At 34.7% G+C, this 13403-nt stretch overlaps 5 protein-coding genes across 5 annotated transcripts; 2 read left to right on the top strand and 3 right to left on the bottom strand.

Annotated features, from left to right (window-relative positions):
* Nucleotides 1-150: 150 nt before the first annotated feature.
* PPL_09678 (uncharacterized protein) lies at nt 151-504 on the bottom strand (the record flags this gene model as incomplete). The annotated part of the gene is made up of 2 exons (XM_020580471.1): nt 151-399; nt 496-504. 2 exons carry the CDS (start codon nt 502-504, stop codon nt 151-153), a joined length of 258 nt encoding a protein of 85 aa, XP_020429058.1.
* Nucleotides 505-763: 259 nt separating this feature from the next.
* PPL_09679 (uncharacterized protein) lies at nt 764-1045 on the top strand (the record flags this gene model as incomplete). Its single annotated transcript, XM_020580472.1, has 1 exon — nt 764-1045. The coding sequence occupies one exon, from the start codon at nt 764-766 to the stop codon at nt 1043-1045; it is 282 nt and encodes a 93-aa protein (XP_020429059.1).
* A 253-nt stretch (nt 1046-1298) lies between these two features.
* Nucleotides 1299-6159, bottom strand: PPL_09680 (uncharacterized protein; the record flags this gene model as incomplete). The annotated part of the gene is made up of 7 exons (XM_020580473.1): nt 1299-1503; nt 1819-2236; nt 2344-3201; nt 3544-4195; nt 4778-5592; nt 5729-5781; nt 6152-6159. The coding sequence occupies 7 exons, from the start codon at nt 6157-6159 to the stop codon at nt 1299-1301; spliced, it is 3009 nt and encodes a 1002-aa protein (XP_020429060.1).
* A 2126-nt stretch (nt 6160-8285) lies between these two features.
* On the top strand, nt 8286-11767 carry PPL_09681 (protein kinase; the record flags this gene model as incomplete). Its single annotated transcript, XM_020580474.1, has 5 exons — nt 8286-10314; nt 10376-10962; nt 11040-11207; nt 11294-11679; nt 11758-11767. 5 exons carry the CDS (start codon nt 8286-8288, stop codon nt 11765-11767), a joined length of 3180 nt encoding a protein of 1059 aa, XP_020429061.1.
* Nucleotides 11768-11835: 68 nt separating this feature from the next.
* On the bottom strand, nt 11836-13284 carry DG1007 (uncharacterized protein; the record flags this gene model as incomplete). The annotated part of the gene is made up of 2 exons (XM_020580475.1): nt 11836-12537; nt 12607-13284. 2 exons carry the CDS (start codon nt 13282-13284, stop codon nt 11836-11838), a joined length of 1380 nt encoding a protein of 459 aa, XP_020429062.1.
* Nucleotides 13285-13403: the final 119 nt, after the last annotated feature.

Consider the following 13403-nt stretch of genomic DNA (forward strand, 5'->3'; position numbering starts at 1 on the left):
TTATTAAATTTTAATTTTTAAGAATAATATCAACAATAATAAATAAAACAGTAACAAATTAATAATTTCTACAATAAAATAAAAATAAAACATCCACATTGTAATCTAAAAATATTTGTTTTAAAAGTTTAGTTCTTTTCTTTACTTTTCTTAAACAGAATGTTGTACATATATCGGTTCTAATAAATCTTCTTGACATTGTTTTGAAATAACATTGAGTTGACTGATTCTGTAGTTTTCGGTCAATGGAAGAGTCTTTAAGAATGAACCATAATCGTCTGGTTGTAAAAGCTCTGACTTGGTGTCAATTGAGAGTATCAGGTATGTACTTTGACAGTAGTCCAATAGTCTTCTGGAGATCTCAGAGAGCGAGACACGATAGAGATCGGTGGCACTCTTCTTGTAATTATCAAAGTTCAAAAAACTTCAAGGTTTTTTTTTGTTGTAAAATTGAAACATAATTTAATTAAATTGTAAACTAGTTTTCATAATTACTAGTTTCATAAATCAAATAAAATAAAAAAAACCACTTTGATCATATTAACCTCTATTTTTAATTTTTAATATCATCAAATCAAAGTTAATAATCAATCTAATAATATACTCAAATAATAAATAAAACTATCAAAACATTTGTATATAATCAAATAAACAATAATACAATATTAAAAATGAGCCAACAACAACAATCAAATTCAACCGATAACACTCATCTCAATCAAGGAAAACCATATAAATTCTATGGTACTGGAACAACCAATCCATGGAAGATCAAATTCCTGTTCTCGATAAACAATTGGAAGATAAACAATGGATTGCAGCCAATCAATATTCGATTGTTGATATGGCAGTCTATTCATGGGCAGTCTATATTCGTGAAGGATTTCTTCCAAATTACGAGAAATACAAGAATGTAATGGCTTGGTTGGACAGAAGGAATCAAAGACCTGCTGTTGCCAAACATCTTCCAACTATTCTTGCACCACTGAAAGAGGAAATCGAACATCTCACTCACGCTGGAACCTATAGAATTAAATTCGATTAAAATATAAATAAATTTAATCAATGTATATATTAAAAGTACAAATAAAGAGAATTTATTATTATTAAATTAATTCTTAAACCATTTAGAAATATGTTTTCGATAAACAGTTGGAAGTTAAACATGGATTGAAGCCAATCGATATTCAATGGTTGATATGGATTTTCTTGAAGATTTTAAAGATTACATAAATTCACAGTTAAATAAACAATGAAATCTTGATAATATTTATGTATATAATAAAAAAAGTTTATTATTATTTCAATTTCGATAATCTCATTCTAATGTTTTGTATAATTGATATTGCAAGAATGACGGCTGCGAATAACAATGTTATCGAGGAGATAACTATTCCACGAGTAGCAGGATCGAGGAAAGCATTACCAGAGATGACAAGAATGATTAGAAGGAAGAAATTGGCAATGTTTTCGGTTTGGTTTCTTGCTCTGAGTTTGTAGGGTCTGATGATGTATTGGATGGTCATGAATATTGTGTGAATGGTCATCTGCACGGCAATCATGATCTGCGACTGGTAGAGCAGACTAAGTGTACAAATAGAGTAGCTGGTAATTCGCAGCATGTGGAATGCTCCCCACCATCTTGCCTTTGGCTTGTAGAGTGCCGAGTGATCGCGCCAATCCAGCCAGTAGTGCTGATAGAGATAGAGTGAGACTACCACGACAAACAAGAGCGCGAGAAGAATCGAAGAGATTATTTGTGCTACACGATGAACCATGCTGTCGCTACACACTATATCGTTGTCCATGAAGAGATACTGCTTGTCGCCAATGTCGCGACACGGCATCGACAGAGAGAACAAGTCGAAAACCAGCGGACCAAAGAAGAGCAGAGTAGAACTCCAGAAATAAGAGAGGTAAGGTGATCTTTGAGCAGTTGGGTGTTGAATCTGTCTGACCAGCGAGAGTGACTTGGCTATTCTCGAGGTTATTCCGCCGATGGCAATGATGATAATGGTGGCAGAGAAGGAGAATGCCACCTTGGTGTAGTAGTTGAATGGTAAACCACTGCATATGAACGGTATGTAATCCAATGACATTCTAAACAGCGGAACAATATATAGATTCATTTGCGAATATAATAGAATTGCCACCGATTGCAAGAAGATAATAATCGATCCGAATACGTGATGATTGAAAATGGTTGGTGCAAGCGATAGAGCGATAATAAACAAAGCTAAATAAATCATATACATAATAAACACTAAAATATTTTCGCTACCTTTTGAAATTTAAGATTAGCTATTTTGGTTGCCAAATATTATAATATAATAATTAACTTACTACAACAATAAATTGATGATTTGTTATGTTTTGGTGATGTTAGACATTGGCCACAGAGAATACCGGTGTGACCAGATATACATTGATTTCCACCTAAACATAGATTCTGTTCACATCTCTTGATTACTTCGATATCGTTGTTGTACATCCAGTAGTTCTCGATGGTTTCTACGTTGCCACGGTAACATTGTGATAGCTTCTCATTGTTACACTTGACACACTGTTGTTTAGAGGGTGAGTAGACAAGATCCGTTGAGTTGCAATACTGACAGAGTACGTTGTTCGGACTCTGAAATTGGAAAGGACGACAAGGACCCACTGTTAGTTCGACATTGCTTTGAAGTCCATCTTGGTGTGCGAGGATGTTGAATACACTGCCAACCTGCATTCCAACGAAAGCGTTGAGATTCACTCTGGCGAAACCACCGATCAAACTGACTGGCATGCTCACATTCGTGAAATCTCCTGGTGTAGAGATGGCAGAGAGCCACAGCATGAGATCACCTGCCTCGGTGGTGACTTCATTATCGAAATAGTCAAACATTGTGATGGTGATTGTGATGGGTTCGTCGTTGGCAATGTCGTCGGGCATTCCAATGCCGAGTCGCGCCTTTCCACTGGCTATGTTGTTTCCATAGAAGGTTGCAGTGTTTCCCAAAAATTTGTTGGACTTGTCAACGATAATCAGTTCTTTCGAGTAGATGGCACCACCTGCCAGGTCGGCAGTGTTTGAATTGAAAGTGTTATCAGATATTTCACACTCGAAATTGGTTTGCTCAAATTGGAATACTCCACCTCTAACACCGGTGTTGATGAAGAAGAGATTGTTGGTGATTGAACAGGCAGCTGTATCGCCGGCTATATATATTGGACTCGCCTGGGCGTTGTTCATTTGGAATGTACAGTTCGCCATGATGAAACTGGCCGCCGAAACCAACGAGAAAACCGAGCCAAGTTGAGATGGTGATGGTTGTGAACCATGGACGGTAACGTTTACCAATGAAACAATGGTATTGAAACGCGCATCGATTACCGTTGCAACACTGCTGAGTATATTAACGTTTTTCAGAATGAGCACATCTCTGGGCTGCGTGATACTAAAGATATTGTAGCAATTGATTCCGCTGAGGGTTGAATTTTCCATGACAATCTGTCCTTCTTGTGTGAAAAAGATATTGCTATATTCGTTGGGTGTATTACAATCGTTGATCAAGAGGTCTTTGAAATTAAATTGTGAATTGCCAACATTGATCAGAGTGTCGAAATTCACTACCAAGTCCAGCTGTAAACCCGATACATTGCCAGTGCATTGGTTGAAGAGAATGGTGTTTCCCACTGAGGATCCACTTACTTTGGTGTTTTCTATCGTTATTGCAGAGCCTAGTCCCGTTAGCAAGCTATTTGAGATCAAATAGAAACTAGAGTTTTTCAAGCTGAACACTGAGTTCTTGCTATCGAAAATGAGATTGGTGGTGATCGACGAGAGCGAGAGTTGATTGATATCGACATCGCTGTTGACGAAATAAAAGAATCCGAGAGTATCACTCGAGAGAGAAGATGAATCGAGTGTTACATTTTGGAGTGACATGTAGGAGGTTGATTGCAAATAGATACCGTACTCGAGGAAGATACAAAGTGAGAGCTGAGTGTTGATGGCAGAGATAATGGATCCATACGATAACAAAAGTCCTGCATTCGAACTGCAAGAAATAAATTGTGTATTGAGGAATCCGAGGACGGAATCGGTGATCTCCATGATTGGTACACTGAACTGTGAGAGATAGTTACTGATTAGAGTACCAGAGAAAAGCAGTTCTGAAGATGTGGCAGTCAGAGGAACTCGAGAGTAAATCTTTGAAATCAAACTGTCGAGTATTTGCACTCGAGAATATGTGATTTTCAGTGGATTCGAACATCCATCAATGGTAAATCGTGAAAATGTAGCGTTACAGTTGGAGATGTCAATGAGATACTGGCTGTCCGAGGTCGAGAGTGAGTCCAGGTAGAGGTTGCTCGCGTTGATGTTGGATTGCGTGAAAATGAAACCATAGAAAATAGAGTTGGATCGAATGTAGATGTTATTTAAATTGATATTACAGTAGCAACAAGAAAACTGCTGGAGATTGTCGAAGTGAGTGTTGCTAATCGACATTGTTAGCAAGGTATTACAAAAGAGGTGGTCTATCAGTCGGGTAGGTCGTTGTGAATTAACGGTTCCATTGTCCATGTATATGGTCGGTGTGTTTTGGGTGGAAAAAAGAGTTGCCAGAATGACGATTTCGAAATTCGTGATGTTGTAGGTGGAATGATCCGAGTGGAATGCATATGGCGATACCGCTGAATCCACTACGATACCATAGAGAGAGACATTTGAGGAGGTGGCCTGGATAATCGTTGAAAACAGTGTTAGCTGAGTGAAACTCGAGTTTGTTACTTGGAGCTGCGAGTCTGTGCAAGTAATGATATTGATCTTGTTTCTTATGTTGATAAAGGTGCAACTGTCGATGGTTGTGCTGCTATTGTAGAGTGCAATCGGTGTCATGAGATGGTCATCGAATGTGAATGATGGCGTGTCGATGAATGAAAAGGTAGAGTCACCGATGTGGATGTTGGAGGTATCGTGAAGTTCCACCGAAGAATTTCCAAACTGTGAGTTTTCAATGGAAACCTGTTGCGCTGCGTACACCACGATAATTCCATTGTTTAGCGATGAATTGCTAATGGAAACACTGTTGAAAACCACTAGATTAGTGGTGATACCAAAGATTATGCTATTCTGAAGTGTGAGTGTCGTTGTATTTCCGACGGCATAGAATATCGAGGAGTTGACAACGGCCAATTCAAACACTCCGTGTAAAATAGTGAATTGTGTGACTTGAGAATTGTAAAATGTAATTTTCGGTGTCAGCTGTCGTTCATTTTCAGAGTCGCAATACAATAGATTCGGTTGTATCTCGAGAAATATAATTGAATAGCTGTTGCCGAGAGTGTTGGTGATTTCCGTTTGGTCCAGTTCTACGCCGCCAGTGGTGCCGGGATATCTTGTAAACACGATTTCAGTTGCATTCGGTGGGTTCAGCTGTGAATCTCCAGTGTAAAATCCGGGATCTATATAAACGTTATATGCATTGGCTTCAGTCATCACAGATACTGACTTTGTAACACTCCAATACGGATTATTGATCGTTCCATCTCCAGTGGTATCATTGCCACTCTTTACTGAAACATAAATATCAATCCAATCTAAATCTGTTTGTGTAAAATTATTATTATTTTTTTTTGAGTTGTTGAATTGTGTGTTAGTCATATTTATATGTCAAAAAAGAATAGAAATTCTCAATTGAGTTTCAAAAGTAGAAATAAATATTATAGTGTTAATATTTACCATTTAAATTGGGTGTAGGTGAATATGAATTTGTATTTGATTTCAAACTATAACTATATACAAAAGAATTACTATAAAAACATTTTATTACAATGAATACTATTAAAATAGGTTTTAAAATTCCTAGATTATATCTAATAACTGTCATATTTTAATAAATATAATTGATATTTTTTTATTTTTTGTGATCAGGTGATCTTAACTATGTAATTGCATTATAATAATAATATCTAAAATATAAATAAAACAAAACTTTCTTTTATGTACAAAATAAATAAACTATTAAATAAATATAAATCAGATTAAATTGATAAAGTGATTGATTTTGATTCACCTTAAAACAAATCATATTGTTTTTTTATTTTTTCAGGGTTCATAAAACCGCAAACCCAACTTTTAAGATTTTTCGAAAAAATATCTTACTTTCTCATTTTTATAGTTCCAATTATTATCTTTTGAATGATCAATCGAATAGTAATAAATTTATATTGATAAATAGTTTTAAAAGGTATTTAAAAAGATTCTTGCCCGGGCAAGAATATACAGCTTGCACTTTTCATTAGAAACTTTCAAATAATTTTTAGGTTTTTTTTTTTTGGCTAAAAAAAATTTCGTTTTTTTTTTTTTTTTGAAGATTTTGAAATTATATAAAACTGTTGTTGAAGAATTATTTTTCAGTTTATCAAGCGGAAAAGGTATGTTTCTACACTAAATCAACACAATAATGAACATAATTTATATGATGAAAACTAGATGACGAATCTTAAGTTGGGTGGATCTTCGTTTAGAAGTGAAGTCCCATGAAGAATTCATAAATTTGGCAAACTTTCCTGACCTTTATTATGTTCAAACTTACAAATTTAATGAAAATTTTATTTTCAATCAAATATACTAACATTCTTTATTTCTATTTTTTAGGTGCCATAGTCATTTACTGTGCTGTTGAGTTGAATCTTTTGTTTTTTAAAAAATAAATAAAAAAATATTAACTTTTAAAAATCAAAAATATTCAATTTGTATCTTTATTTTATTCTTGATTTTGATTTCACCACACTATGAATGACTATAGTGATAGAATGGATGATTGTTATGAACACATTCATAATTAATCAACGCAAAGTTAATATTCTATCCCATATGTTACATCTTTGGGTTTTGGACGGATTTTGTTTTAATAATTTCAAAGTCATAAACCAAACCACAATCAATTCATTTAAAAATTGAGAGTTGATGTTATTGGTGATTTTGAAACAAATTGTTACCCCCCAATTAATATCAATCACCCCCTGTTTTTTTGTTTTTTATTGAATAGCATTTTTTTATCAAAAGGTAAATAGTTTTTTTTTTAAAAAAAAAACATACACATTTCAAACCCTCTCTTTCACTCATCAAACACACAATTAACAATAGCAATAACAAACAAACAAACAAACATTTATAGTAATAACAATATTAAAAATACAACAACAACTACTAAATAAATTTTATTGGTTAGTTTAGCTATTTATTTGTATTTCTTTGGCTGTTAGGTGTTAGTATAGTCCAGTTTGGATTAGTTTTTTTTTAAAACTACTGGTTTCTACACAACAACAGTGAACAAGCAACATCAGGCATAATATTACATCACATACACCACAACTTTCCTTCTTTTATTCTTCATTCTAATATTGTCAATTATATATAATTTTTTCAAGTGTGTAAAAGTATACAAATCAGTTTATTTAGTTTAATACTTAATTCATTATTTTTAAAAAAATTTGACCAAATTGTCGAGACGTAGAAATAACAAACATCATCACCCGCCTATATCATAATATTTATATATATTATTTGTGTGATAGAAAACACACAACACAATAACAACACACGACACAATAACACAATAACACACCATCACTCACATCTATACGCCTATACACATACAGCTTACTCATATTTAACATTTTTAGTAAGCAGTATCAGCAATAAAACAAATAAACTAACAATAAAAAGTCTAGCAAAATAGTAAAATAAATAATCATAATAAAAAGTACTACTACTATTGGCAATAGCAGCATAGCAGCATTTGTTCATTTGAACTCTTTTAGATAACATACACTTTCCCTGATAATTATATATATTTATATTTTTATTTTTTTTTCCCATTTGCACAACTCTTAATTCTCAATTCTAAATCAATTATTCATAAAAAAAAACAAAACAACAAAAGAATTAATAGCTATATGATATGTAATAATTAATTTATTAAAAGTTATTTTAAAATAAATCGAATAGATTAGATAAAAGAAAAGATAAGATAGATATAATGTATGTAATCAAAAAGAAAAGATATATTTTTATTAAAAAAAATTTTTATTAATCTTTTAAAAAAACAATTTTTTTTTGTCATTTTATTTTGTTTGTTTTAGATAAAAAAAAAAAAGAGATATTTTTATAAAAACTGGATTTATTTAGTTTTTTTTAAATCTTAAAAGGTACAACAAAAAGTATAGAAGTAGTTTTTGTTCAAATAATATATTATCTTTTTAATATATTAGTTTGTTGGTTTATATAAAAGATGTCGGCCTTAATCTCAAATAATGAGATCGACATGCTCTACTCGAGGTCGACATCGATAAGCTTGGCTGTACATCGAAACCAATCGTATTCACAAGAGGGTATCGAGCGATTCGGCCTCTCGAATATGAGTAGTAGTAGCGAGTCTTGTTACAGTAGTTCATCCAGTTTTAATGACAGCAGTATGAATGAGAGTAGGAACACCGAAAACGAGCCGATCACCGTAGAGAAGATCAACACCAAGGATCAGACTGCCATTACCAATGTTGTGGTATCAACATCCAAAGTAATCATAAGTAGTAGCAACAACAACAACAACGACGACGACAACGACAACAACGACAACAACAACGACAATAGTGAAAACAATCATAATCATCGTGATGATGCAGATGAGATTGATAGTGGTGGCGTTGCCAACGGAATAGGACTCGGTGGCAACAGCAGTGGTGGTATAGGCGGAAAAAGAAGATCGTTTGTCAATGGAAATTGTAGCACACGGTCGGCAGACGACAATCCGACGACCACTACCACGACTACCACCACCAATGGCGTTGTCGCCAATCTCAACCAGCCGTCATTCAACGAGCTCAGTATCACCTGTGACACGCTGAGTGAGACCGACGACGAGGACTTTAAAGATATATTAATGGAGGAAGACGACGACGATTTCGAACAGGTGACCGAAGTATTTGTAGATCGTGACGACGCGATCGACGACGACGACAACAACAGCTATGTCAGATTCGAGAGTAACCACTCCTCGTTTTTAACAGCAAAGAATCAGTTCAATAACAACAACAACAACAACAACAACAATAGTGTACAAAATACCCGACAGAATCGATCTTCCTCTTCGCCAAACAATGAGTTTCTTCAGTCACTCTCACATCAACAACAGCACCAACTTCAACTACTCCACGAGCTCTATCAGCAATCTTCGCGTCGCTATAGAGAACAAGCTAGCAGTGGAAGTAACAGACATATAGACACATCATTCACTACAAATACATCAATGGCCACACCGTCAATACCGATAAATACACAACAAAACAACAATCAAACACATAATCATTCAAAAACAACAGGATCTCCATTTTTAACTGCTATTCCCTCAACTTCACACAGAAGCCCATCTTCTTTCCTGAATAGTCCTACTCACAGCCCAAGCAGGCCATTTTCTCCAGCATCATCTACAAATTCGTCCGATTATTGCAACTCACCTCGAATCAATTCACCACCTCTTGCAATTCCTCTACAGTCATCATCAGCATCAAATACAATGTCAAGATCTGAACATAGTCAACTACCACAACAACATTTACAATCGACATCACCATCATCGAACAACAACAGTAATAGCAACAACATTAATCATACAATATATTCAAATTCACCAACCACCAACAACAATACACCACTCTCAACATCGTCATCATCGAATCATCAAAGTAATATAGCCAGTCAACAGCAACAACAAAATCAACAGCAACATTACCATCATCAATATTCATCATCACCACCACCAGCCAACACACCATCGACACCATCATCTCCATCACTTGGATCGGTTAGTGGCAACGGCAGTTATTCACCGCTTTCAAAGTCGAGCTCTATCAATAACAAACCGAATATGCTTTCAACCATTCTGAAAAAGAGTAAGAAGCGTCTTACAACTACATTTGCAAATCGTGATCTCAGTGATTTCGACGAAACACCGAGCTACGTGCAAATCTATCGTGGAATGACCGGTGAGAGTTGGCGTGCTAAAGTCTACTCAACAACTACGGTTCGCGACCTCATCTCAATGCTACTAAGCACCACTACAATTGACCCTTCGACTCTTACTCTTTACATTTCGAGATCATTAACTGATTCTTCATTGGGCAGTAACAGTTCAACCAGCGCCAATACCACCCTAGATAGTAACAAACCATTTGAGCGACAACTTCATGAAGATGAAAAGATTTTAAAGGCACAAAGAAAATGGTCTGGTCCATCTGTATTTATATTAAAAACAACAAATTCAAGTAAGTCATTGCATTTGATTCGAAACAACAATTATTAACTAATCAATTATTATTATTATAGAAGGTAACAGTAGATACTCTGTTAGTTCAATCAATTCAGAGACATCAGATCAGTTACACCATCAGCATCAATATAATCATCATTTACACCAACATCAATACCAACAATCTGTAGATATATCGCCACTCTCTTCACTTTCGTCACCGCTTATCACCTCAACAATATCACCATCAATGCTCACCATATCACCGTCATCAGTTACACAATCAAGTGTCGACATTAACATACCGTATATGAGTCTGAATGATGGAATCATCTCGGACATGGACTCAACATCGACAAACAGTAGCTCGAAATCACCGTACTACTATCAGCAGTCCAAAAAGGAGAATTGGAAAATCGGTGAATATCCCAAGGAAGGTATTCGCTGGATTAGCCCAAGTGATTTGGTAATAAACACAAAGATTGGTGAGGGCTCATTCTCTAGAGTTTACAAAGGTGGATACATGGGTAAGACTGTGGCCATCAAAGTTCTAAACGACAGTACTCCCGAACAATGGGAGAATTTTAAAAAGGAGTATCGAATTCTAAGTATGACATCGCATCCTCGATTAATTAGATTATACGGAGCATCAAAGGAATCAAAAGTATGTATATTCTCTCTAACATTACATTACAAACAATTTGATCAAACTTACTAATAATCAATCATCTTCCACTCTAGTTATTAATGGTAATGGAATATTGTGGTAACGGAAGTTTAATTAAAATGATGACAAAGAAAAACTTTTATTTCAGTTGGGAGTTGGTTTTGAAATGGATTAAAGAAGCAGTCGAAGGTATCAATTTTCTACATACAATGAAACCAGCACTTGTACATAGAGATATTAAAGTAATTATCAATATTTCTTTTTGATCTTATCATCATTATTATTATTGATTAATGACCTAACATCTTTTTTTTTATTATTATGATAGCCACATAATCTACTTATCACTTCTCAATACGAATTAAAGGTAGCCGATTTAGGTTTGACAAAGGAAATAGATGTTCATACCAGCACATTGCGTGGCACACTCGACTATATGGCACCAGAGTTGTTTGATGAAGTCGCACCATCACCTTCCTCCGATGTCTACTCATTGGGTATAGTTATGTGGGAGTTGATCAATCGCTTCTTGACAGGCAAATATAAGAGACCTTTCGAAGATATACCACAGATTTCATTTAGTTACCAAATTCCAATCTTTACAAAGCAAGGCATTCGTCCGACAATGCCACCAAATATACCGCACCAGCTTGAAGATATTATACTTCGTTGTTGGCACCAAGATCCCGATAAACGACCGACTTGCCATCAATTGTTACTTGACCTTGAAGAACTATGGTTCTAACATCATCAATTTACTATATTTATAGTAAATGTTTTTATATTTATTAGAGTGGCATAATAAAAAGTTAATCCTTGCTCAAACTTTCAATCTTTCAATATTTTTTTTTATAGTTGTAACATAAATATTTATTTAAATGAGTCACTATCTTTGTCATAATTCATAACATTGTGATCCAAACTAAAAAGTTTCATGATATACAGTTTAGAAGTAACATCTGTATCATCTAATATTGTATCTTGTTGGTCGAGTGAAGTATTGTTGTCATCATATTGATCTTCGTCAGTCTGTTGGTGTGATTGATTAAAGCCATTATCGCCATCCCAACTGTCGTTGTTGTTGCCCGCCGTTCTGAAGCCAGCCAGTTTTAATGCAGCTTGCTTTCTTCTTTCAGCAGCAATCTTTGGGTCGAGCGAGGTCAGTCCATCTTCTTGTTTCTTTAAAGCAGCCAAATAAGAATCCTGTAGCTTCTGAACGGCAATCTTTGCGGCGTCCTTCCACTTTAATAGGAGCTTATCGATATTTCCATCTTTATTGCTTCCAACAGCGTGTTTCTTGCTCTCTTCAATGGGTGAAGGTTTAGATTTAGAGGTAAAGCTAGCCAATTGTTCTTTCTTTATTCTAATTGATTCCAATAACCGCCTTCTCTCTTCTTCTAACTTTGATACTTCTTCATCTACCGCTGATTCCAATGGATATATTTCACCATGACCAATTTTTTGTTTCTTATTTGTATTTACAGATGTTTCACAGACACTCTTTAGCTTCAAAGGTGTTGTTGTTGTTATTGATTTCCTCTTGCTAGATAAGTTACCCAAATGATTTGCAACCTTAAAAAAAATAAAGATAAATTAATTTCGATATTGATTGATCGGTTAATTAATATCCTTGATAGTTACCTTTATGGGAGTATCTTGCTTTGTTGCTACTTGTAGTTTCTTGGGGTTTGTGGTTGTATTTGTTGAGGTTGTAATAGTAGATTCTTCTTTCACCTGTTGTTGATGCATATTCATTAGTAGTGATGCTATCTTGAACCATTGTATTGATGAGTAAAGTGATGTTTGATTATTTATCTTTATCTCTATGATCATTCTCCTCTCTACTAATTTAACTAGAGATGGGTCGTCGCGGCTCTTTATCTTTATTTCCTTAAGTGAGAAAGGTTCGTTCTTTGAGTAGATAGTCGAGAGTATTTCCTTTTGTTTTTGAATATCTATATCACCACCGGCTTCGTCTTTATCAGAGAGTGTAGGACAATGACTGAAAATCTCATCTTTAGGAATGATACACTTTGTTGGAGAGCTTGCCAATGCTTCCGACAATGACATCTTGATTGGCGTTCTGAAACCTGATTTCGAAGGTGTAAGAGAGCCACTATCAACTGCAACATCATCATAGTTGAACTGTTTCTTCTTTAGCAAAGAGGAACTCGTAGACTTCTTAGGTGAAGTAGCAGACTTCTTAGGTGAACCTACTACTACTTTAGAAGGTGAAGAAGCTGAGGAAGTCGATGACGATATAGTTACTGTTGATGATTTCGCAGGTGAAACAAATCCATTTCTCTTTTTATTATTCATATCTATCTGTCTATCTGTCTATCTACCTATATTTACTTGAAAATAAAATAAAATAAAATAAAATAAAATGAACATTTTTAATTTAATGTAATAACATACATTTGTTCAAATTAATAATT

The sequence above is a fragment of the Heterostelium album genome (assembly GCF_000004825.1).
Source record: "Heterostelium album PN500 unplaced genomic scaffold PPL_scaffold11, whole genome shotgun sequence".
NCBI classification, from domain to species: Eukaryota; Evosea; class Eumycetozoa; order Acytosteliales; family Acytosteliaceae; genus Heterostelium; species Heterostelium album.